Here is a 22,891-nt window from a genome sequence, read left to right as displayed (position 1 = left end):
TAGATTCATTGAGCAGCATTGCACAGTAGGAGGCCATTCAGCCCACTGAATTTGCATCGGCTCTGTCAAATAACCATGCAGATAGTCCCACTCACTGCAATGAGGGATAACAGGTACATGAATAGGCTGGAAAAGCTGGTCTTGTTCTCCTCAGAACAGGGAAGACAAAGAGAAGATTTGATCGAGATGTTTAAAATTGGGGTTTAGATAAACTAAATAAAGAGACACTGTTTCTGATGGCTGAAGGGTTGCTAACTGGAAGGCATAGATTTGAGGTGGTTGGCAAAAGTCAGAGGTGACATGAGGAAAAATTTTTTTATACGATGAGTGGGATTTGATTCCATGTCCCTGGAGCATTAGTCTGGGCCTCTGGATTGCTAGTCCAGTGACATTACCACTACATTACCATCTCCCCCACCTATACATGTGGCTCCAGACCCACAGCAATGTGTTATCTCCTAACTACCTTCTTACTAGCCAGCAAGACACTCAGTTGTCTTAAAGGAGGATACTCACCATTCTCAAGGGCAATTAGGGATGGACAATGAATGCTCGCCTTACCAGCAATGCCTACCTCCCATGAATGAATAAAAAAAAATCCAGGTGCATTGTTTTATCTGGGTATTCACAACTTATGAGATTCCTCCTTAGAGAACCCCTTCACAGTCAGACCTTTGCATCTATTAAACCAAAAGCATGCTTTGGATCATTGTTCGAGTCTTTGGAGTACCTGGCAATAAAAACAGGCAAATTTCTGGACTTCCTGAGTGTAACAGCTAAATGTATTTTTTCCTATTAAACTATAACTAAAGAATTTCTGCTTTAGATTTCACAGTTTCAGATGAGGGGTTAAAACAAGGCTGTGTAATTTCTAGTTGTAGGTTTTTCTTGAGAAGTCCTGTAGATAATGAGGAAAAGAGAGTATGACTACTTCCACCTGCTATCCCACCACACCACCTATCAAGGTACGAGTGCTGATAACCTTATGTCTGACTGCTTCAATAGGATTGGTTTACAAAGCAGTGGTTCCACAGCTTAAATATTCCAGTGCTGTCTGTTAATCTCCGATTCCAGTGAGGACATGGTAACCTTCATGGATGCCTTGAGGGTAAATAGCTTAACCCAGAGTTGTATTTTGTGATTGCAGTCAAAAAACCAGTTTAGCTATTTCATTCAAAATGATATCAAGAAGCTATTGTTAACTAATTCCTGTTGGCACATAAGTATTGAAGTTTTAGTATTTTCATAGAATCAGTGAGCAGCATTGCACAGTAGGAGGCCATTTGGCCTAATGAGTTTGCATTGGCTTTGCTACAATGAGGGATAACAGGTACATTAATAGACTACAGAAGCTGGTCTTGTTCTCCTCAGGACAAGGGAGACAAAGAGAAGATTTGATAGAGATGTTTAAAATCGGGGTTTAGATAGAGTAAATAAAGAGACACTGTTTCTGGTGGCTGAAGGGTTGCTAACTGGAAGGCACAGATTTGAAGTGCTTGGCAAAAGTCAGAGGTGACATGAGGAAAGCTTTTACATGCAATGAGTGGTTAAGATTTGCAATGCACTGCCTGATAGGGCAGACAGACTCAATTTTGCTTCTGTGTATTTTTTTTGGCAAAGATGCTTAGGAACTGGCTGCAATTGGAACTGGCTGCAAATGGAACTGATGCATGGAGTTTAGAGGGAAAATGGCATCTCCTAGTGTTGGGAGTCCTGCAAGGTAAGAACATTCTCAATTTAACAGCACTTCGAGGCATGACTGCACCCAGTTTCAAAAGCATTTCCAGCTGTTGCCTAGGTGTAAGAAAATAGTGACACAGGAAACAAATTTTACAAAACACATATAATTTACTCAAGCCTTTTAGTGCATTCTCAAGATAAGGGTAAGATTCCATGGTTTCCAGTTTTCCAAGGGAAATGTTCAAATGTAACTCTAAAATAGGGTTATAATTGTATTGCTGGAATTCCTTGTGGCTAAGTGTGGAATAATTTCTCAGGCATTTCAGTAATTATCACCCATCAATAGAGTTGCATCACCACCAGAGTTGTGCAAGGATGGTATCTACATGAATCATTAGGATCATTAAGGCATTGTTCTTACAAAAACAATAATTAAAGTCAGGAGTGTGATGTAATACTCCCCACTTGCCTGTGAGCTCCCACAACACTGAAGGAGCTGGACACCGTCCAGGACAAAACGGTTCTCTTGACTGGCACCACATCCAGAAACATTCACTCCCTCCATCCTCAAAGCATAATAGCAGCAGTGTGTACCCGCTACAAGATGCACTGCAAGAATTCACCAAGGCTCCTTAGACAGCACCTTCCAAACCCACAACCACCATCACTAGAAGGACAAGGGCAGCAGATAGATCGGGACACCATCACCTGGAGGTTCCCCCCAAGTCACTCACCATCCTGACTTGGAAATACATCGCTGTTCCTTCACTGTCGCTGGGTCAAATTCCTGGAACTCCCTTCCTAACAGCACTGTGGGTGTACCACACGGACTGCAGCTGTTCAAGAAGGCAGCTCACCACCATGTTCTCAAGGTTAGGAATTCCAATTAGGAATGGATAATAAATGATGGACCAGCCAGTGAAGCCAAATCCCATGAATGAATAAAAAAATCAGAAAGACACACATTCGTATAGCACCTTTCACAAGCTCAAGATGCCCAAAATGCTTTACAGCCAATAATGTACTTTGTTACTGTGGTAATGAAGAAATATGGCATCCAATTTGTGCACAAGATCCCACAAACAGCAATGTGATTAATGACCAAAATAGTCTTTTAGTCATGTTGGTTGAGTAGTGAATATTGGCCAGGACACCAGGCAAAACTCCTCTGCTCTTCTTCAAATAGCACTATGTGACCTTTTACATCCAATTGAGATAGCAGACAGGGTCTTGGCTTCACATTGCATATGAAAGCTGACACTTCAGACAGTGCAGCACTCCCTCAATACTGTTCTGGAGTTTTGTGCTCAGGTCTCTAGTGTGGGCCTTGAGAGTTATACCAGCTAACCCCAACTAACATTATATTTGCATTTGTGTAGTGCCTATGTCGAAAGGCATCCTGAGACACAAAAATTGATACAGAGCCAAAGGTATTAGGATGGATGACCAAAAGCCGAACGTGGATTTTAAGGAGGATCTTAAAGGAGGAGAAGGAAATTGAGAAGTTTATGGAAGAAATTCCAGTGAGTGGGGCAAAGATGAGGTGAACAGAGAGGAACTACAAATCAGGTTTGAGTCAGAACAGTACAGAATTCTGAGGGAGGGGGTATTTAAGACTGGGGGAAGTTTGATAATGGGGGAGACCAGGCCATGTTTGGATTTAAATATAAGGATGAGAATTTTAAATGGCTAGGGTTGGAGCAGGACCAGGAACCAACGTAGGACAACGTGGACAGGGAGACTTACAATTTTTCTTATTATTTGTTCTTGGGATGTGGACATTGCTGGCAAGGCCAGCATTTACAGCCCATTCCTAATTGCCTCTGAGAAGGTGGTGGTGAGCCGTCTCCTTGAACCGCTGCAGTCCGTGTGGTATAGTTACACCCACAGTACTGTTGGGGAGGCAGTTCCAGAATGGCAATGAAACTGAATATCAGGCACTGTGTTGTAACTGGCGGCCTAACAGATATCGAAATAAAAGCAAAGAACTGTGGATGCTGGAAATCCAAAACAAAAACAAAAACAAAAATACCTGGAAAAACTCAGCAGGTCTGGCAGCATCGGTGGAGAAGAGCACAGTTGACGTTTCGAGTCCTCATGACCCTTCAACAGAACTAAGTAAAAATAGGAAAGAGGTGAAATATAAACTGGTTTAATGGGGGTGGGGGGGTTTGGGACAAGAAGGGCTGGGAAGAGGGCCAGTGATAGGTGGAGATAACCAAAAGATGTCACAGACAAAAGGACAAAGCGTTGTTGAAGGTGGTGATATTATCTAAAGGAATGTACTAATTAAGGGCAGAAAGCAGGACAAACAAGGTACAGATAGCCCTGGGGGGGGGGGGGAGGGGGGTGAAGGAATCCATAAAGACTAAAAGGTAGAGATAAAACAATGGATGGAAATACATTTAAAAATAATGGAAATAGGTGGGAAAAGAGAAATCTATATAAATTATTGGAAAGAACAAAAAGGAGGGAAAAAATGGGAAGTGGGTGGGGATGGAGGAGAGAGTTCATGATCTAAAATTGTTGAACTCAATATTCAGTCCGGAAGGCTGTAAAGTGTCTAGTCATCTTCCGACTTCCAAAGTCATCTTCACCCCACCCCACCCCCACTAGGGCTATCTGTACCTTGCTTGTCCTGCTTTCTACCCTTAATTAGCACATTCCTTAGATAAAATCACCACATCTTTGTCCTTTTGTCTGTGACATCTTTTGGCTATCTCCACCTATCACTGGCCCTCTACTTAGCTCTTCTTGTCCCAACCCCACCCCCCTTAAACCAGCTTATATTTCACCCCTTTCCTATTTTTACTTAGTTCTGTTGAAGGGTCATGAGGTCTCCAAACCTCAACTGTGCTCTTCTCCACCGAAGCTGCCAGACCTGCTGAGTTTTTCCAGGTATTTTTTGTTTTTGTTCTAACAGATATTGTTGGTTTTAGGCCTGGAGCGAATTTCCAGTACTGGGTTTCTTCAGCTCTGAAGAAGGGCCAGAGGGACTCGAAAGGTAAACCCTGTTTCTCCCTCCACAGATGCTGCTGCCAGACCTGCTGAGTTTTCGTTCCAGCATTTTCTCTCTTTAGTTCAGATGTCCAGCATCGGCAGTATTTTGCTTGTAATCTTCAGTCATCTGTCCGGTTTGGAGAGGAAAGCACGCCCTCTGCCGAGGCCGTAAAAAAGAAGCGATTAATAAACTTGAAAAGAAGGGAGAGGTTAAATAAAGTTCCCAACATGACCCAAATAATTTTACTCGCACAGTTCGTTCTGCTGGCAGGCGATTTTACACTCACACTAAAGTATTGAAAAAAATAACACGTGCAAAAATATAACTTCGACGGGCAGCTAAATGAAAATGGGAAATAATTTAAAAAAAAACTAATAGTCCGAATAATGCTGGGTGGAAATAATTATACACCTGTTGTTCTCGAATATGTAAAGCCTTTTCTTTCTTTGGTTCCAGATTATTTGGGACGTTGCTCTGCTCCGGGTGGTTCGGCATTTTGTTTGCGGGTTAATCCCACGGTGGGTTTTGACGCTGTCACCTGTCGCTGCGCCGAAACCAAAAGAAAACCCCTAGAGTAAACAAGGAAACGCCAAAAGTCGCAAACTCCAGTCGGTGCAATTGACGCGGAATTGCAGTCGGGGAGGGAGCGTCCATGGCCCAGCACCGAGAAGGCAATGGGTAACGTCCTCCAGCTCTGCACCAGAAAGTAAGTTTCACTCTTTCTTAAATCTACTGACACGTTGAAAGTTTTGGAAGCCATGTCTTAACAACTGATCGGCTGCAGTGAGCCAAGCAAGCGCTCGAAGACCTGTGAAAGTTAATTTGCCCGCTTAACCAAGGCTTCTAATTTTCTTTGATTTCCTGGTGGGATCTCGCAGAGAGCTAAGCCTTTTTCCCCCTTCAAGTTGCTCGGAACTTGGTGGCGTTTTTAAAAGTTTTTTTTGGGGGGGAACGTGTGATCTGAGCTTAATTCAGTGATTCGGGACTGGTTTATCTTTTTAAATTTCTAAACTGTCATGTGCTGTCGCTCTAACTAGACAGAAAAGAAAACCAGAGCTTTTGTTTATGTTTTAAAGCGTCTGTTACTGTGGACATCAAACAATGGAAGGGTTAAGTATTGGAAGTAACCGTGGGCTGAAAGTTATACTTCTGCCAGTTCAGGTGGGATGAAAAGTTTGTAAAGGAAGATGAACACGTCTTTACTCAGACGGTGTTACAAGCATTTTCGGGAGGCGTAGAGCTGCAGTTAATAAGTGTATTAATCTAAACCCCACACTGGTTGCTTCTTGAGCTCGGTTTGTCAATAGGTAAACAAAGTGAAGAATCTGGGATAAGCATGGGGTGGTTCTGTAAGAATTAGACAGTTTCTAACACAACAGGGACATTGGATTCATTAATGTAAAAACAAAATACTGCGGACGCTGGAAATCTGAAAGAAAAACAGAAAACTCAGCAGGTCTGGCATCATCCGTGGAGATCGAAACAGTTAATGTTTCCAGTCCGTATGACTCTTACTCCCATACGTTGGACCACTTTGTCGATGTAGACATCCTCATGTATTTTTAAATTGTTGGGCAAACTTTCTGATAGAATCACAATACAGCACAGGAGGAGGCCATTCAATTCATCAAGTTCCTGCCACCTCTTTCAAAGAGGGGTCCAGTTAATCCCACATCACACTGTTTTCCCCCATATCCGTTTCTTTCCTCCTTCAAGCATTTATCCAATTCCATTTTGAAGGGCACTACTTTTGAATCTGTGTCCACCGAGCTATCAGCGTTACAATCCTAAAGATTTTCCTCATTTCGCATTTCATTCTTCTGCCAAGCATTTTCAATCTGAAAATGAAGAGTCCGAAGGAGAATCATATGGACTCGTAAACTCTTGTTTCTCTCTCCACAGATGCTGCCAGACCTAAATTTTTCCAGCATTTCTGTTATTTCAGATTTCCAGCATCCACCGTGTTGTGCTTTTATTTTCAATCTATGCCCTCTTATCTCCCATTTAAGAAGGAAGTAGAGCGGTGTGTTACTGTGGCGACATTTTGTGCAAGGGATGCAATGATGTAATATTGATGTAGTTTAAGTCATCACGGTATGGTTACAAAAAATCTTTTTTCAGTAAGAAGCTACATCTTTAATGAAAATTTTACAATAGAAAATTTTCGAGTCCTGTGCAATTTTTGGAATAACCCAGAACAGAGAGTGTGAAAAATTCTGATCTTCAGTGGAAAAACTATGTTCCAGCAAACAGTCCTTGAACGTGTTTCTTGTATTATCAAAACAAAGATAAAACTCGTACATTGTGTAACACTGGATTCTGTTAGCAATATGGTGATTCATCCTATAATGCCCTTTTAAAGCCCTCTTTCATGCACATTACTTAAATAAATACAAATTTCTGTGTATATAACAATGTTTGAAATAGCATATGAAAATAATGTCCTTATTTAGTCACTATACTCCTCGAGGTTATAACTAGCTTGGTGTCTCAATATTGGAAACTATCCTTCACTTCCTCCTTAATGTTGCATCTATCAATTTGTCACTTTCTGAATAATTTATATTTATTAATTGAAGCTGAAGAATAGTTCTGTTATTACATGCTAAAGCTCAATTCATTGAGTTAATTTAGACTCTTACTTATCTGAATATTTGTAAGTTGAATCCTACCAGATCATGATTTTAGTAATGTTTGAGTGAAGTGATCTGCATATTGCAACTTATACACAAATGCAGCAGCTGTCACTGAATGCTGAGATCAGCAAATGCAGCTGGAGTTAATGTGACAGTGATAGTAAGACTGTAACAATGGATAATGTACTGTACCATTCCCATATTTACAGCTGTTTCTGGCTGCTAACATGTTTAACATTAGCCCAGCTCCTTTCAACAACACTCTGACTCAGTGTCACAAAGTAGCAAAATAAAAGGCTCACTCTCATAGTTTCCAAAAGTGTGAGCTTCTGATCTTGGCTAGAGGGAAAGCAGTAAGTAGGAGTTAAAGATTTGCCCAGCAGAAAACTGACTTGCCTTCCAATATTTCAGCTCCCTATGGTCAGTGTTAGAGAAAGAACCATATGCTCCCATTGCTATTCACAAAGACACTTGCAGCACCATTAACATAAATTTGGTAAATTTGAACAAGCAAACCCAATAAATATCTGCTTTCAGATCATTTTAGAACCTGGCAGTTGGTGCTGCACCCTGTAGGAGGTGCAAGTGTGAGTGGCATCAACTGTCAACACAGGAAAGCTGATATATAACATTTCACCTCTAGATATGAAAGTGGTACAATTCTCCATGGCTTTCTGTGCTGTCAGGAATAGCTAGGGCCAAATTTGCAAATCTACTGTTTCTAGCTGCAAGTTTTCTCTAGCTGTAAGTTGTTATGCTAAGTAACTTTACAAAATTTTAAAAGAATCCTGAAAACAAATCTGAAAAATAACTCATCTACTTCCTCCATACTGTGGAAACTGCCTTGACCTGTATGCCAGGATTTTGTTTTTGTTGTTCATTCCTGGGATGTGGGTGTTGCTAGCCAGGCCAGCATTTATTGCCAATCCCTAACTGTTCAAAGGGCATTTAAGAGTCAACCACATTGCTGTGGATCTGGAGTCACACGTAGGCCAGACAAGGTAAGGACCATTATCCTGGATCTCTGGAATACCAGTCCAGTGACAATACCACTATGTCACAACCTCCTCTCTGTTAAGTTCCAAGATTTATAGTGTCCTTGGTAGCCATGTCTTCAGCTGCTCAGGGCCTGAGGTCTAGAATTTTCTCCCTAAATCTACCCCACCCCCCACCCCTGACCTTCATCCTTTAAGACACCCCCACCCCCCTCCCCCAAAACCTACCTGTTAGGACAAATGACCAAAAATTTCTCCTTCTGTGGCTCCATATCAAATTCTGTTTGATAATGTTCCTGTGAAGTGCTTTGGGACATTTTACTATGTTAAAAGGTGCTATATAAAAGCAAGCTGTTATTATAATCTATATCTGAAAGAGGAGCTGATTGCATTTAAAAAAAAAACAGAATAAGGCACTATTGTGTTTGGTCTCAATAAGTAGCATCATAAACTGCTAGAATACAGTTTTCAACAGCTGATTCCTCCCTGGGTAACTCTGCGACTACCATCAACAGGAGATACCGATTCCTCCTCTGGCAGCACAACCAAAAAAAAAACTCTGACCAAATCAAATGCAAAAATCTGTGTGCCATTGCTCTAACCATTTCACATTGTCACACAATAGCAGTTTGCATTTATATAGCATTCTATCCACACACAAGAACATCTCATGCCACTCGAACAGGGAAAGATGGATGTCAAGAAAGGGGTAAAAGATTTTGGGTTAGGGAGTCATGGGGGGGGGGGAGGAAATCAAAGGCATGGCTGTAAGAGGTAGGTATTTAGAAGGGTTTTGAGGATGGGGAGAAAGAGAGCAAGGCATTTGAAAATAACGTTTTAGGCAGGGAAATATATCAGCTGAAAAGTTCACCTATGATGGTGGTGGCCATTTTCACTTCTAGAAAAAGTGAAGCATCAATTCATTAGACTTGTTTGCTCGTTATGCAGAGAATATATTAATTATATTGTCCCGTGGTTATGATTTGCATCCCACAAGTCGGGTGGCTTGATGTATCACAAGTTCTGAGTAATGGTTACTTCCAGAAATGGAACACAAGTCATATCCCATAGGTCTTCCTAATGTATCCTGATCATACCATATGTTAAAATTAATTGATTAAAGTTAATTAGGCAGAGTACAAATATGGGTTTAATTGTGGAGCATATTCCTTTGTGTTTTGATTCAGTGAAGCTGGAGGCAATGCAGTTGCTAATTAGCTTATTGTGGTGTGAGTTTAGAATATTTATATTTTGTCCATAGAAAAACTAGTTCCAGTAACAAGAGTGTAATACCAATACCATGAAATGTAAAACTTGGATTTTTTTTTTTTATTCTTTCACTTAATTTGGACATTGCTGGCAAGGCCAGCATTTATTGCCCATTCCTAATTGCCTTGAGAATGTTGTGGTGAGCACCTTCTTAAATCCAACTGAATGACTTGCTAAGGCCATTTCAGTGGGTAGTGAGAGTCTTGAGTCACATGTAGATCAGACCAGGTAAGGATGGTAGATTTCCTTAACAAAAACAGAAATTACCTGGAAAAACTCAGCAGGTCTGGCAGCATCGGCGGAGAAGAAAAGAGTTGACGTTTCGAGTCCTCATGACCTCAGAACTTCAGTTCTGTCGAAGGGTCATGAGGACTCGAAACGTCAACTCTTTTCTTCTCCGCTGATGCTGCCAGACCTGCTGAGTTTTTCCAGGTAATTCTGTTTTTGTTTTGGATTTCCAGCATCTGCAGTTTTTTGTTTTTATCTGGTAGATTTCCTTCCCTGAAGGATATTAGTGAACCAGATGCAATTTTACAACAATCTGAAGTTACATGGTCACCATTACTAATACCAGTTTTTAATTGAAGATTTATTTAGTTAATTACATTGAAATTCCCTACCTGCTCTGGTGGGATTTGAACTCAGGTTGTCACATCATTAGTTCAGGCCCTTTGTCCAGTATCATAACTGTTATGCTATCTTACTTGATGTGGATGTTGCTTTATGGCATTTTATGTTTCTCTTTTACTCTTAGCCATATTTTGGATCCGTCTTTGCCACGCACTGTATCTTGGCTGAGATTTTCAGACAGCAGGTTTTGGGAAATACTTTTCTGTAACGTTTTATTCCCTTTTTTCTCAGGTACTTCACAATCACAGAATTGTTATAGTGTGGAAGGCTGCCATTTGGCCCATTGTGTCTGCACTGGCTCTCCGAATGAGCAATTTCCTTAGCGCCATTCTCTTAACTGTCCTGTACATTCTTCCTTTGCAGATAACAGTTTAATGTTTTTTTTGAATGCGTCGATTGAACCTGCCTCCACCAAACTCTCAGGCGGTGCATTCCAGACATAAATCATTTGCTGCATGAAATTTATTTTCCCCATACTGCCACAACGCTTTTAGTGCAGCCTGTGTGGGGTCCTACACAAGTTCTTTTGAATTCTATGCCCCTAGAAATAAATCCCAGTGTTTTGTTAACATTTTTAATTGCTTTATTGACCCATAAATAGCTTTTAATTACCTACTCCTCTAGTGTAATTACTGGATCCCTTTGCTTTTCTACCCCAATCTGTTTTGTATTTTCTAAGGTGTAAGTGAGGCTACTAATTTTCCTACTCCTACTTATCTATGTTGAAGTTCACTTGTACCTTAACTCCCAGCTTGTAAGTTTTCTAATGACTTCTTGCATTATGTTGCATTCTACTTTATGTTAGCTGCACCCACCTAGTTTGGGATCATCTGCAAATATTGATTGAGTTGTTTATTTCTAAATCCAGATCATTAATGTAAATTATGAATAATAGTCCTCCTGGTACTGATTCTTGTTGAACACTGCTTTTGACCCATGAATAACCACCTATTACCCTTCTCACTGCTTAATGTTTTAGCCATTTTGATTTCCATTTAACTGATAAGTGTAAAGCAATATTCACACCGCACAAATACCAGGCGATGATCATCTCCTGCTTACTTCCAATGAACATATGGTGATCTTATGCAAATCAACATATTAAAGTTTTTCACCTCTGCCAATAACCAAAATCTATTTAGAAGTAAAAGCAACAGACTGCAGATGCTGGAAATCTTAACTAAAAACAGAAAGTGTTGGAAAAACTCAGCAGATCTGACAGCATCTGTGGAGAGAGAAACAGAGTTAATGTTTTGAGTCTGTATGACTACTCTTCAGAGCTGGTTTTTATCTATTTACAATTTTCTTGTTTTCTCTGCCAGTGTTCCTGATATTTATCCACATTATCCAGCTGACAATCCTCATCTCATCCACTTATTTTGTCCAGGTTTTGTTAAATGCTACCAATCTTTTCTGCACCATGGTCACGTGGCCATTTAATTGAGTGTCACCAACAAATCTAAATATTACTAGAAGTCCTCTCCTTCATATTTTTCTAAATAGCAGGAGATTCAGTACAGATCCTTGCAGGATTCTACTTGTTGCTGGGTTCCCAGCAGATGCTTGACTATTTCTCATCACTTCAGAGAATCTTAGTGTTAAAATGCAGCTCATTAATATCTATCAAAAAAGCAATGGTCCTAATATTGACCTACAGCAGACACCACTGTATACTTCCCTCTAGTCTGAAAAATAACCCTTCACCACTGCTCTGCTTTTTATCTCTTAGCCAATTCATGCTACCACTGCCTCTTTAAATCCCATGCCCTTGAATTTTGCTCATGTCTAAAAGCATCAAATCAAATGCCTTTTGAAAATCTGTATGCATAATATCAAATGCAGCACTTTCATCATCCCTTTCTGCCATTTAATTGAAAAGTTTAAATCAAGTTTGTCAGTCACTTCCGCTACTCTTTAATCCAGCTATCTAACTTAAAAGAAAATAGTTCAATAAATTAATGTTAAAAGCTTCAAAGAATTACATGGTAAAACTTTTATGAAATGCCCATTGGAAGTCCAATATATTAGGGAGGCATTATTCATTTGATCTAAAACTTTGCTGTTTTCCATTAATGACTTTTGTGCTACTTAGATTACCATTGTCTTGTGGAATGAATTTAAAACTTTTTCACAACGTTAAAACAGTTGGATGTATTTTCCCTGATGGTTCGCATACCTTTTTAAATATTTTCTACCTCTAGTCATCAGATACAACTGTTGTATTTCGGAAACTCCCAAAAGTATTAAACAAAACTGCTGCCTTCTGCTCTCAACAGTTGTATCTGAATGATAATTCATGCATTTATATAGCATCTTATCATGTTATGGATTTCACACCTTTTCTTTGGATTTGACACTTGTGCAAACACAGCAGGCATTCCGTGCCAGTTTCCCACAAACGGGCAATTAAATGAATGACCAGTTAACCTGTGTTTTGTTGGTGAGGGAGGAATGTTGGGAGAAGCTCTGGCTTTTCTCCAAATAGTGCCATGAGATCTTTAGTGTCCACTGGAACTGGTAGATAGGACGTGGGTTTAATATCTCATCTGAGGGATGGCATCTCTGCCAGTGTAGGACTCAGTCCTACACTGGAATGTTTGCCAAACTTATGAGCTCCTAATATGGGGTTTGAAGCCTCAACCTTCTGACCCAGTGGTGAAAAGGCTTCAATTTAGCTAAGTTGACATACTAGCTTGTCTAGTCATGTGGTCTGTAGAAATGTAATTCTTTGATTTTCTTCAAAGCATGTGCTTTTCCCCCCCTAACTTCCCTATGTTAGTTTCTGAAGTCAATTTGACAATTTCTCTGTTACCTTCATTTATGGGGATGAACATTTAAATTCACCACAGCTACCTTTTCCTTAAATGAATGTTTAGAAGATTAAAGCCATTATTGAAGCCAAAAACCCCATCTCCTCATCACTGAGCCTGTCTCCCTCCCCGTCACCTACTCAGGGTGAACCAGACCGTGAAAAATCTCAGCATCCTGTTCGACCAAGAGCTGAGCTTCAAACCTCACACCCTATCCATTGCCAAGACAGTTCACTTTAACATGGGCCAACTTTGCCCCAACTCATCTCCACCGCTGCATTTGTACACTCCAAATTCAATTTCTCCAATGTCCTCTTTGTTGTCTGTCATGCTGTACCTCCATAAACTCTCCAACATGTTCAAAACCCATCTGCACATATTGTCCTACACCGCATCCCACTGTTCCCTAAAAACCTCATTCCTGTCTTCAAAGCAATGTCCTTTTTATTCTTTCATGGGGCATAGGCGTCACCTGCAAGGCCAGCATTTGTTGCCATCCCTAATTGCCCTTGGACTGAGTGACTTGCTCAGCTATTTCAGAGGACAGTTGAATCAAAAACAATGCTGTGGGTCTGGAGTCATAAGTAGGCCAGATTAGGTAAGGATGGCAGATTTCCCTCCCTAAAAGGCATTAGTGAATCAGATGGGTTCACAATCAATTATAGCTTCATGGTCACCATTACAGAAACTAGCTTTCAAGTCTAGATTTATTGATAGAAATTAAATTCCCTCAGCTGCCAATGGTGGGATTTGAACCCTTATCCCCAGATCATTAACCTGGGCCTCTAGATTACGAGTTCAGTGATGGTACCACTACACCACCATCTCCCCAATGTTAGCTTTGTAACCATTTGTAGATTAAATCCCCTCTGGTATCCTTTGGATCTCTGACTGGTCTTTTTTTGCAAACTTCCCTCCCTGCATCTCACTATTGGTAACAGAGCTTCAGCCCTAACTCTGGAATATCCTGCCTAAACATCTCCACTTCTCTTTCTGCCTTTTAAAACATTCTCAAACTCCATCTTCTAAACAAGCTTTCAAGCACTTTTCCTAAACTTTGTACATGGCTCAGCATCTAATCCTATTAACTATATATATTTTTTCTTAATATAGTACTGTTGGAGTGCTGCACCATCAGGTGAGATATTAAACAAAGGCCCTATCTGCCCTCTCCGGTCGATGTGAAGCTCCCATTGCACTATTTTATGGAGGGGCAGGGCAGTTATCCTTGGTGTCCAGGCAATATTTATCCCTCAGCCAACTTCACTAAAACAGGTTGTTATCTGGTCATTATCAGATTATTGTTTGTGGGAATTTGAACATAGCAAATTGGCTGCCACATTACAACAATGACTAAACTTCAAAAGGGGATATCTTGAGGTCATGTAAGGTGCTTTATATATTAAAGTTCTTGTTCCCTTAATCTAGTACTCAATTTACTCCTAATTACTTATTTATTGTAAGAATATCTAATTTTTAATATATTATTTACCCAGCAAAAAATGTCTGACTGCTCCCTACAGCTTTCCTGCTGTTAGCCCTCCCTTTCTTTTATTCTCTCATCCTTTCTAATGCATTTAGACTACAGATTTGGCATTTTTGCAGGGTCTAGATGGGCTGCAAATTCTAGGATAGATATGATGAATTTGCAGCAAGCTTGAATTTATGCCAGTAATAAGATGATTGCTGCACACCAGCTACAGTATAAATACATCTGATGGAATGGCAGCTGAAAGCCATTTGATGTTTGTAAGAAAGAAATTGCTTTTGCATAGGAGTTTTTCACATTCTCAGGACATTCCAAAGTGCTTCTTAATTGATGTTTTTGAAATATGGACGCTGTTGCAATATTGGGAAAATGCACTAACTGTTAAACAGAGCAGGGAAATTGTAATAAGAACAGAAAATGCTGGAAATAAGCAGTTCTGGCAGCAACTGTGGAGAGAGAGAAAAAAAACAGGAACAAACATTTTGGGTCAATTACCTTCTATCAGAACTTTGCATGCTGCATACCTGCCCCTAGCTTTGACTGACTGACTAATTTTAAATTATAGGTAGCAAGGGCACCTACCTGAAGCTGGCGGGGTCCTTTGTTAAATATATAGATTGTGCTCCAATTACATAATTGGGCCAAACTTTAATATTAACCCGAGACTGGAGCAAAGCAGCAGTCGTGGCTTCTCCACTAGGTCAACCCTGCCAGGATATGGATCAAAGTGGCTCACCTTTGTTTAGTTTTTTCTTAAATGCTCTTGTGGACCAAGACAAGTCTAGATGGAGCAGAGGAACAAAGGGGTCTCAGAATAAAAAGACATCAATCACCACAAATTGCACCACAGGTTGAGGCCTAGCACTAGGCTTTATTTCTAGAGGAATAGAATTGAAAAACAGGGAAGTTATGCTAAATGTATCGAACCTTGGTTGGACTACACTTGGAATATAACTGTGATGGCCATATTATAAAAAGGATATAGAAGCACTGAAGGAGGGCACAGAGAAGGTTTATAAGGATGACACCAGAAATGCTTATACATATCAGGAAGGATTGATAGTCTTGGTCCCTCCTCTCTTGAAAAGAGTATGCTTATCTATGATCTACTGGAGGTCTTTAAAACTATGAAAGGTTTTGATAGAGTGGATACAGACAGAATGTTTCCTCTTATGGAGGAGAGCATAACTAGAGCCATCGATATAAGATAGTCACCAAGAAATCCAGTACGGAATTCAGAAGAAACTTCTTTACTCAAAGAATGGTAAGAATGTGGAACTCGTTACCACAGGGAGTGGTTGAAGCAAACAGTATAGATGCAAGGAGTAACTAGGTAAGCATGAGGGAGAGAAAGGAATAAATGGTTCCGATGGTAGATTTAGATGAAAAAAGATGGGAGGAGGTTTGAGCGAAGCATAAACAGAGGTTGGGCTGAATGGTCTGTTTCTGTGCCTGTAATATGTTGGGGTGCTCCTGTGCGCCCCACAAGAAAACCATATGCCTCCCATTCCAAGGACTTTCCCCTCCTCAGAACAGAAACACTATACGATTCTCCCACCCACCACAGAAATGAGACCCAGAAGCTGAAATCTTCCGGGAGCTCAGTGTCAATGTGCAAGCTTACTGCTCACTGCAACACCCCCAACATGCACCAATACAAAATCACAGTCAAACCATTCCCAGTACGTTCTCTGAAAATATGTATTAAAACAAAACTGTAATTACAAAATTAAGCTGACTTAAAAATATTTTTCTCCAACAGGAACAAATCCATAAAAAGTAAATCAAAAAAGAATAGTACAGGTGAGTGACTGGGAGAACCAACTAGTGGGTTAATTATGTTACAAAAATAAAAATGGAAAATGCTATAAACATGTAGGTCAGGCATAACTGTGGAGTGAGAAATAGTTAACATTTCCAGTTGATAACTTGTCATCTATTATTGATTATATTTAGCTGTGGCATTTCTCTACTTTATAATTCATTTACCACTGGGAGCTGTTCATACTATCCACATTACTCACTCAGGGTTAGGGACTTGTTTCCAACGCTAAGAATGTGCCAGGGTGAACTCCCATTCTGTTGTGGGAAGAGCACTCACCTTAAGTACAGTACTTGCACTATATGGGAAAACTCTTCTGATATTCTGGCCAAAGTTTATCCCTTATCAAGGATCATTTAGCAAAAATCAAAATACTCTGGATGCTGGAAGTCTGAAATGAAAACAGAAAATGCCGTAAATACTCAGGTCTGGCAGTATCTGTGGAGAGAGAAAAACAAGATTAAATGTTTATGGGTCTGTGACCTTTCAACATTACAGATGCAAGTCTTTCCTTAACTTTAAAATGAGTTACATCACTTAATCTGGATTTACACCAATTAGGAACATTAGCATGCTCTTGCTTTCCTCAACAGTGCCATCATGTGGCTAGAACTGGGTATTACAACTATTCCAGCTTTAAATCAAAATTAACTTGAGTTATGAAAAGGGGGAGATTTTTGAACTGACAGCACAAAATGTGTCAAGAGTGCAAAAATAAAAAAAAATTATTGAAGAGGAGTCAGTTAACTTTGATAAGCTAAAGTAAAACCACCAGTTCCAGTGGTTAATTAATCATTCACAGAAAACATTTGGCTGTTTTTTTTGAGCGACCCCTTAATGTCTGAAGTTAGAAGACTGTGTCCTGCCATGGTCCTGTAACAGTGTTGTGACAGCATCATTAAAGTAAACTCTCAAGTGGAACACACCTAATACAATCATTTATTTATAAGAGTTGAAACATTTGATCAGTCAAAGTTGGTGAAATAACTTCATGTCCTTAAAGTTTGCACTATGAATGAGTTGTGGCATCATATATTGGTGCTTTAAAAATTGACTTCCCCCTATAGCCTTTCTGCTATTGGCCTCCCTTTCTAATGCATTTAGGCTACAGTTTTGGCATGTTTGCAATGTCTATATGGGCTGCAAATTCTAATGGAAGAATATGGCAGCTCTCAGCCGTCGGATAAGAATTCAGACCCATTTTTCCAAATGTTATGAGCCCCTAATATTGCATTCAGCTACGTTCTTTTGCATTAGGAGGGGATAAAAAAAACGGTTGGTAAATCATTCTCCTATTTCAACCACTACAGGGTGACAAACTTAAAACAGGAAAAGCTTGAGCTTCCTCTCAACTGGGGAAAGGCTTGTCCTCAGTAGAATTGAGGAAAGAAACCAAACCTCTTGTGGGGTGGCCAGGTCTCCAGTTTTGTATTGGACAGTCCGTTTTTTTTGCCAATCTGGCCACTTTCTGGCACTGGATAGCTTCAGGTCCAGTGTTTTGTGCCTTGGTTTATTTACCCAAGTGAAACACTGTGCTATTTCTTCTCTCCAAAGTGACTGGCACAAAGTGAAAAAGGTTGCATTTCATATTTTAAGTGAAAGGAGGTGGCTACGCAGCAGGAGGTGGAGGTTATGCAGAACGTAAGGCTGCTTTCTTCCCATCTCTGTGTGGAATTCCTGAAAACCAGATGTCTCTAGTTTGTCATGGACCTGATGAGGTCTAACCCACTACCACTGGTGCTGATGGCAGCTCAAGTGCTTCCCTCTTGGCTTCTGCTGCTTGGGCCTCAACAGCCATCCCACTGGAGGCCCGCTAACCTCCCTTGCAGTGGGCTGCGCTGTCCTGAGCTCGCATCTCTGGAACCCGCCCACCACCCCCAAATTGGACAGTGAATCGGCCGCCTCCCGTAAAATTCAGCTGGCAGGTGCACCGCTGACCTGAGTGGCGGCAGGACCTGAAAATGGTGCTGTCGTCTGAGAATTTCCTGAGTGGGGAAGATTCCAGCGAAATGTGTTAATCAAATTTCTTAAGTTTTCTTCAAGTATGAAATTAATTTGGTTTTGTTTAATTCTTCTTTGTAGTTTCTGAGACCAAGACAAGGGATGGTAAACGTGTACAGGTAATAGGAATGTACAAAATAGATTAAAGATGGAAGCTCAAAACAGTATCTTTACATTTTATCATTTTGACAGACAGAAAGCTTGCAATCATTAAAAGTTGTTGGAGGCAGATATTGCACTTTGGGAAATTTCCCAACAACTCTGCATGCTGATAAAGTTACAAGGATTGAAATAAACTCCAAAATGTTTCGTTGCTAGAGATACTTAAAAGAAGATGGTATTGTTTTACATTTATAAGGACTTAAGAAACAGGAGCAGTAGTCGGCTACTTAGCCCTTTGAGCCTTCTCTGTTATTCTTCACGGCTGATCTGATTGTGGCCTTAACTCCACTCCCCCCCCCCCCCCCCCCCCCCCCCCCCCCCCCATCATCCCTTGTCAATCAAAAATGTCTAACTCAGTCTTGAATTTGATGACCAAGCTTCAACTGCTCACTGGGGAAGAAAATTCCAAACACTAACAACCGTCTGAGAGAAGAAATTGCCCCCTCATCTCTGTCTTAAATGGGAGATCCCCTTATTTTTAAAAACTGTGCCCCCAGTTCTAGATTACCCCGCAAGACGGAATACCCTTTTTTTTATACTTCAGCCCCTTGCAATAAAGGTCAAGGTTCCTAATTACTTGCTGTATATGCATGTTGACTTTTTGTAATTCATTTTAAGGCTTTAGGACTAAGTCTTATTATCATTTAAGTAACAAATATTGTGTGGGGAACAAAGCTAAAAGTCAGAAAAGTAAAAAGGTGCAAGGCAGAATAAAAGGAATGTTTTAGTTTTCGCTTACATCTCTAATAATTGGAATAATGTATATACTGTAACCTCTCCAGTCAAAAATGCTTGGGACCAAATCGTTTCTGGATTTCACAATTTTTTGGATTATAGAATGATGTTAAAATGTTTAACCACAAGTCTGTGAACTGGAAAACAACACTATTATTTACTCAAAACATAAAACAGTGATAAAACATTATAGAGCAGTAATAAAAATTGTTTTACTTGTTCCAGATAATGTATTTTCCGTACTGTACTAAAATAAAAGCAAAATACTGTGGATGCTGGAGATCTGGAATAAAAACAAAGTTGTTCTTTGAAGAAGAGTCATATTAGACTTGAAACATTAACTCTGTTTCTCTCTTCACGGATGCTGCCAGATCTGAGATTTTTCAGTACCTTCTATTTTTATTACTGTACTAAAATGTTGCTGGTCTCTTCTTAAAAAATCTCCGAACAACTTGTGTTTCTGAACAATAGCTTTCTGGACTGGAGAGGTTAGTGTACTTGGTAAGGTTACTCAAATGATATTACCACCTGCTTTTTGATTACAGAATTTGAGATAAATTAGTGAAATAACTAAAGATACAGTGCTCTGTCCATAATAGGGGGAAAAAAGTAATATTTGTAGGAATTAATTAGAGAAGAAATAATGAGAAAATATTGAAGAAATTTCATTTATATAGTTTATATTTACCACACATGTATATGACATCCTACAGCACTTCACATCCAGTAGATTATTTTCTGAAATTTGGTGACTGTTGTTTGAATGAACACAGCAGTCAATTTGTTCAGAATGGTTTCACAGTCGCAAATGAGATGAATGACTGACTACTTAATGTGCACGTACTGGTGTTGGTTAAGGGAGGAATGTTGACTAGGACACTGAGAAAACCCTGTGTCCTTTAATCAGATCAATCAATCCACCTTAACTACCAGAATGGGCAGACAAAAGCCTTATTTTGATGCCTCATCCAAGGAATGGCAGATCCAAAGATGTCGTTCCCTCCATAATGTGCTGTGTCAGGCTCGACTATGTTCACAAATAATATTAGGAAAATTACAGATAATATTAGGAAAAGAATTAAAGAGTTGCTTCACCACTTTTACTTTACTGCGGCAAAGCCTTACTCCCCAAGAGCACTTTATCAGGAAATTATGCTCCTGATTTTTCACCCATCATAACAAATATCACAACATAAAAAATTGCTTTGCAGTTTTCCAAGATTATGGTTTTCACATATTTTTTGCTATTTCTACAGACAAAGATACATGAAGATTCTCATCCCTATGATGAAGTAGCCCCTGACATACCTGTATATGCTGTAGTGAATAAAACGCAGCCAGAAGATATCCACTATGCTGAAGTTCAGGTGATCCAACAGGGATCTCGACGCACACTCAAGCAAGTTAAGGCCAGACAAAAAGAAAACGCAACGGAGTATGCAACCATTAGCTTCAATCCCAAGATGAAATATGACAGAAAAAATGGGACTCTGGTATAAGTCCAGACATATCTTGTATAGAAAAAAATGGATCTACTGACTTTTTAAAAGGACATTAATCTAGCAGTTGAAATCTACAAAACTGATTGTGACCTTGTCAAAACAATATTTCAGTTTTTCAGCAAGTTAGTGTAATATTTTTGCTGCTACTTATTTTACCAAACAAAAGCAAAAACACACATTAAAAATACCAATATTAGAACACTTTCATCATACACCTGATATTTCATTAGATGAAATTCTTAAAAACATACTTCTCAATATAATGTACCTTTTAAATGGCATATGACACTTATAGAAAAAGTCCATCTTTTGAAATGTTTACATTTGTTAAACTATGGCGTGACAGTTTTAAAGATTTCTCTTTGAACCATTTCCCCTATTGAACAACAGTTTATATTTAATGAAATAATTCAACACTTCTGGGTGTCTCAGGGCAGTAACTGAGAGGTTCCAGCACCATTACAAACTGTGACAGTGAAGATTTTACATGTACCCCCAAGGTTAGATTATAGTCTTCAGGACCAGGCACTAGAGTTTTAGCCTTCTTCTCATTCATATCAGCCTTGTAATGTAAAATAGTACTGCTTTCTAGCAACACTAAAGGTCGTATTTAAATAGTTTGGGCAGTCTGAAGTCACTTCCAATTAGACCCACATCCACTGCATGCAACTGCCCACAACTTAGCACTTTACTGCTCTAAGTGAAATGGTGGCTGATATAAGACCTGGATAAATCAGGTGCAGTGGGGCAATATCTTCTGATGTTGGGTTTAAGGCACATTGTTGGGGCAATACAAAAGCAGTTTTTACATTGTACTTGACCCATACTATACACGAAGTGCTCACTGCTGAATCTAGGTACAAAAACTGAAGGAAAATTTCCATTTCCCATTGTATCTTTGAACCAGAACGCAAAACTCACTGACGTTGCGCACTATTCTCTAGGCTGCTCGTTGGCCCGAGTTAATGTTCAACATATGGAATGTCAGCATTCTGTTAAAACTTGACGATTTCCTGCTGTCCTCAGTAAATGCAATGCCAAATGAAATTAACATAGGTTGTCACACTTCTTCTAAGATGTACACACAGTATCTACCAGTGTAGAGTATTATGTTAACAAGAATGGGCAAGTTCTGATAACCAAAACCTAACTGGAATGAAAGCCTTACTAAGTTTTCAGAAAAGGAGTATTTTAGTAACTTTCTTGTTGTTCCTTTTCTCGGTTAGGTTGGATTGAATCCTGAAGGAAAAATATATCCTATCCAATGAAGCCACGTATGGGTAGGCTGTGGTGCATGAGGATGAATTTGCACTTGGGTTAACCCTTACTTGTCAATGAGTTACCTGAATATTTGTGCAAATGACCTGTATGCTATAAACACTTCAATGATTGTGTACACAGAGATTGTAAATATATCAACTTAAAAATTATTAGTATTGTATGTTTTTCTCAATGGTTAGGGGCTGGGTTTCAAACGCAGCAGGGTCAGGGCCCTGTGTGGGCACCATTCGGATACGCTAGTCCCAGAGGTCATCTCAGGATCCCGACGCCTCCAGGACAGTTTTGTATTTTCAGAGGGCCAGTGGTGGGGAGGGAGCGTGAAACGTGGGCACCACCAATTAACAGCTCATTAAGGAGCCTGTCCCTTGGGGTTTGGAATTTTTAAATTACTTTCCGTCGAGCCTAAAAGTGTTGTTGCTGGGGGGGGGGCCCCCATAACCAAGTAATTTTTTCTACGGTTGCTCGGAGGCGAAATTTGAGGGACCAACTAGGGTTGGCATGAGCGCCACACCAAATTTTGTCATCCATGGCTGCTTTCCACCTCCTGGCTCAAGGCAGCAGCAACTCTCAACATGGCTGGGTGGGCTGTTCCTGCCTCGTGGAGGCACTCGGTGCCTCTTGTTGGGCACAAAGCTCACCTCCTGCCCAGTTAGGCCATTTGCATGTAAAAATAGCGTCGTGGTAACGATGCAGTTTGGGCATGGGCCAGGGCCCAGAATTCATCCCAGTCCCCGGGCTCTAAAATGTTGAAAAGGGTGAAGTCAGCTTTGAGATGTTCAGATTGGATTACACATTGTACAAAATAAATCAAGAAAGCATGCAAAATGATGGAAGATTTTTGAGAGTCTGATTTACCTCACTTATTGCCATGGCTGTTA

At 40.0% G+C, this 22,891-nt stretch overlaps 1 protein-coding gene across 2 annotated transcripts; it reads left to right on the top strand.

Moving 5' to 3' along the window:
• The first annotated feature begins 4,497 nt into the window (after positions 1-4,497).
• On the top strand, positions 4,498-22,841 carry LOC121269737 (uncharacterized protein C11orf52 homolog). 2 transcript variants are annotated; one of them, XM_041174614.1, is made up of 6 exons: positions 4,498-4,684; positions 5,138-5,387; positions 16,273-16,313; positions 18,415-18,452; positions 20,487-20,723; positions 21,959-22,841. In XM_041174614.1, exons 2-6 carry the CDS (start codon positions 5,356-5,358, stop codon positions 21,998-22,000), a joined length of 390 nt encoding a protein of 129 aa, XP_041030548.1. In that variant the 5' UTR covers positions 4,498-4,684; positions 5,138-5,355; the 3' UTR covers positions 22,001-22,841. The 2 variants fall into 2 exon arrangements, with proteins under 2 accessions (XP_041030548.1, XP_041030549.1); XM_041174615.1 differs by having other exon boundaries at positions 4,513-4,578.
• The last annotated feature ends 50 nt before the right edge of the window (positions 22,842-22,891 follow it).

The sequence above is a fragment of the Carcharodon carcharias genome, chromosome 25 (genome assembly GCF_017639515.1).
Source record: "Carcharodon carcharias isolate sCarCar2 chromosome 25, sCarCar2.pri, whole genome shotgun sequence".
NCBI lineage: Eukaryota > Metazoa > Chordata > Chondrichthyes > Lamniformes > Lamnidae > Carcharodon > Carcharodon carcharias.
Note: the sequence above shows the minus strand (reverse complement) of the source record. Positions and strands in the feature narration are given on the sequence as shown.

Excerpts from the sequence above, each read along its gene's own strand:
- LOC121269737 (XM_041174614.1), top strand. The coding sequence starts at position 5,356 with ATGGGTAACGTCCTCCAGCTCTGCACCAGAAA. Across the intron at positions 16,314-18,414 it reads ATCAAAAAAGAATAGTACAG|TTTCTGAGACCAAGACAAGG; the intron begins GTGAGTGACTGG and ends TCTTCTTTGTAG. Across the intron at positions 20,724-21,958 it reads ACAGAAAAAATGGGACTCTG|GTTGGATTGAATCCTGAAGG; the intron begins GTATAAGTCCAG and ends TTTCTCGGTTAG.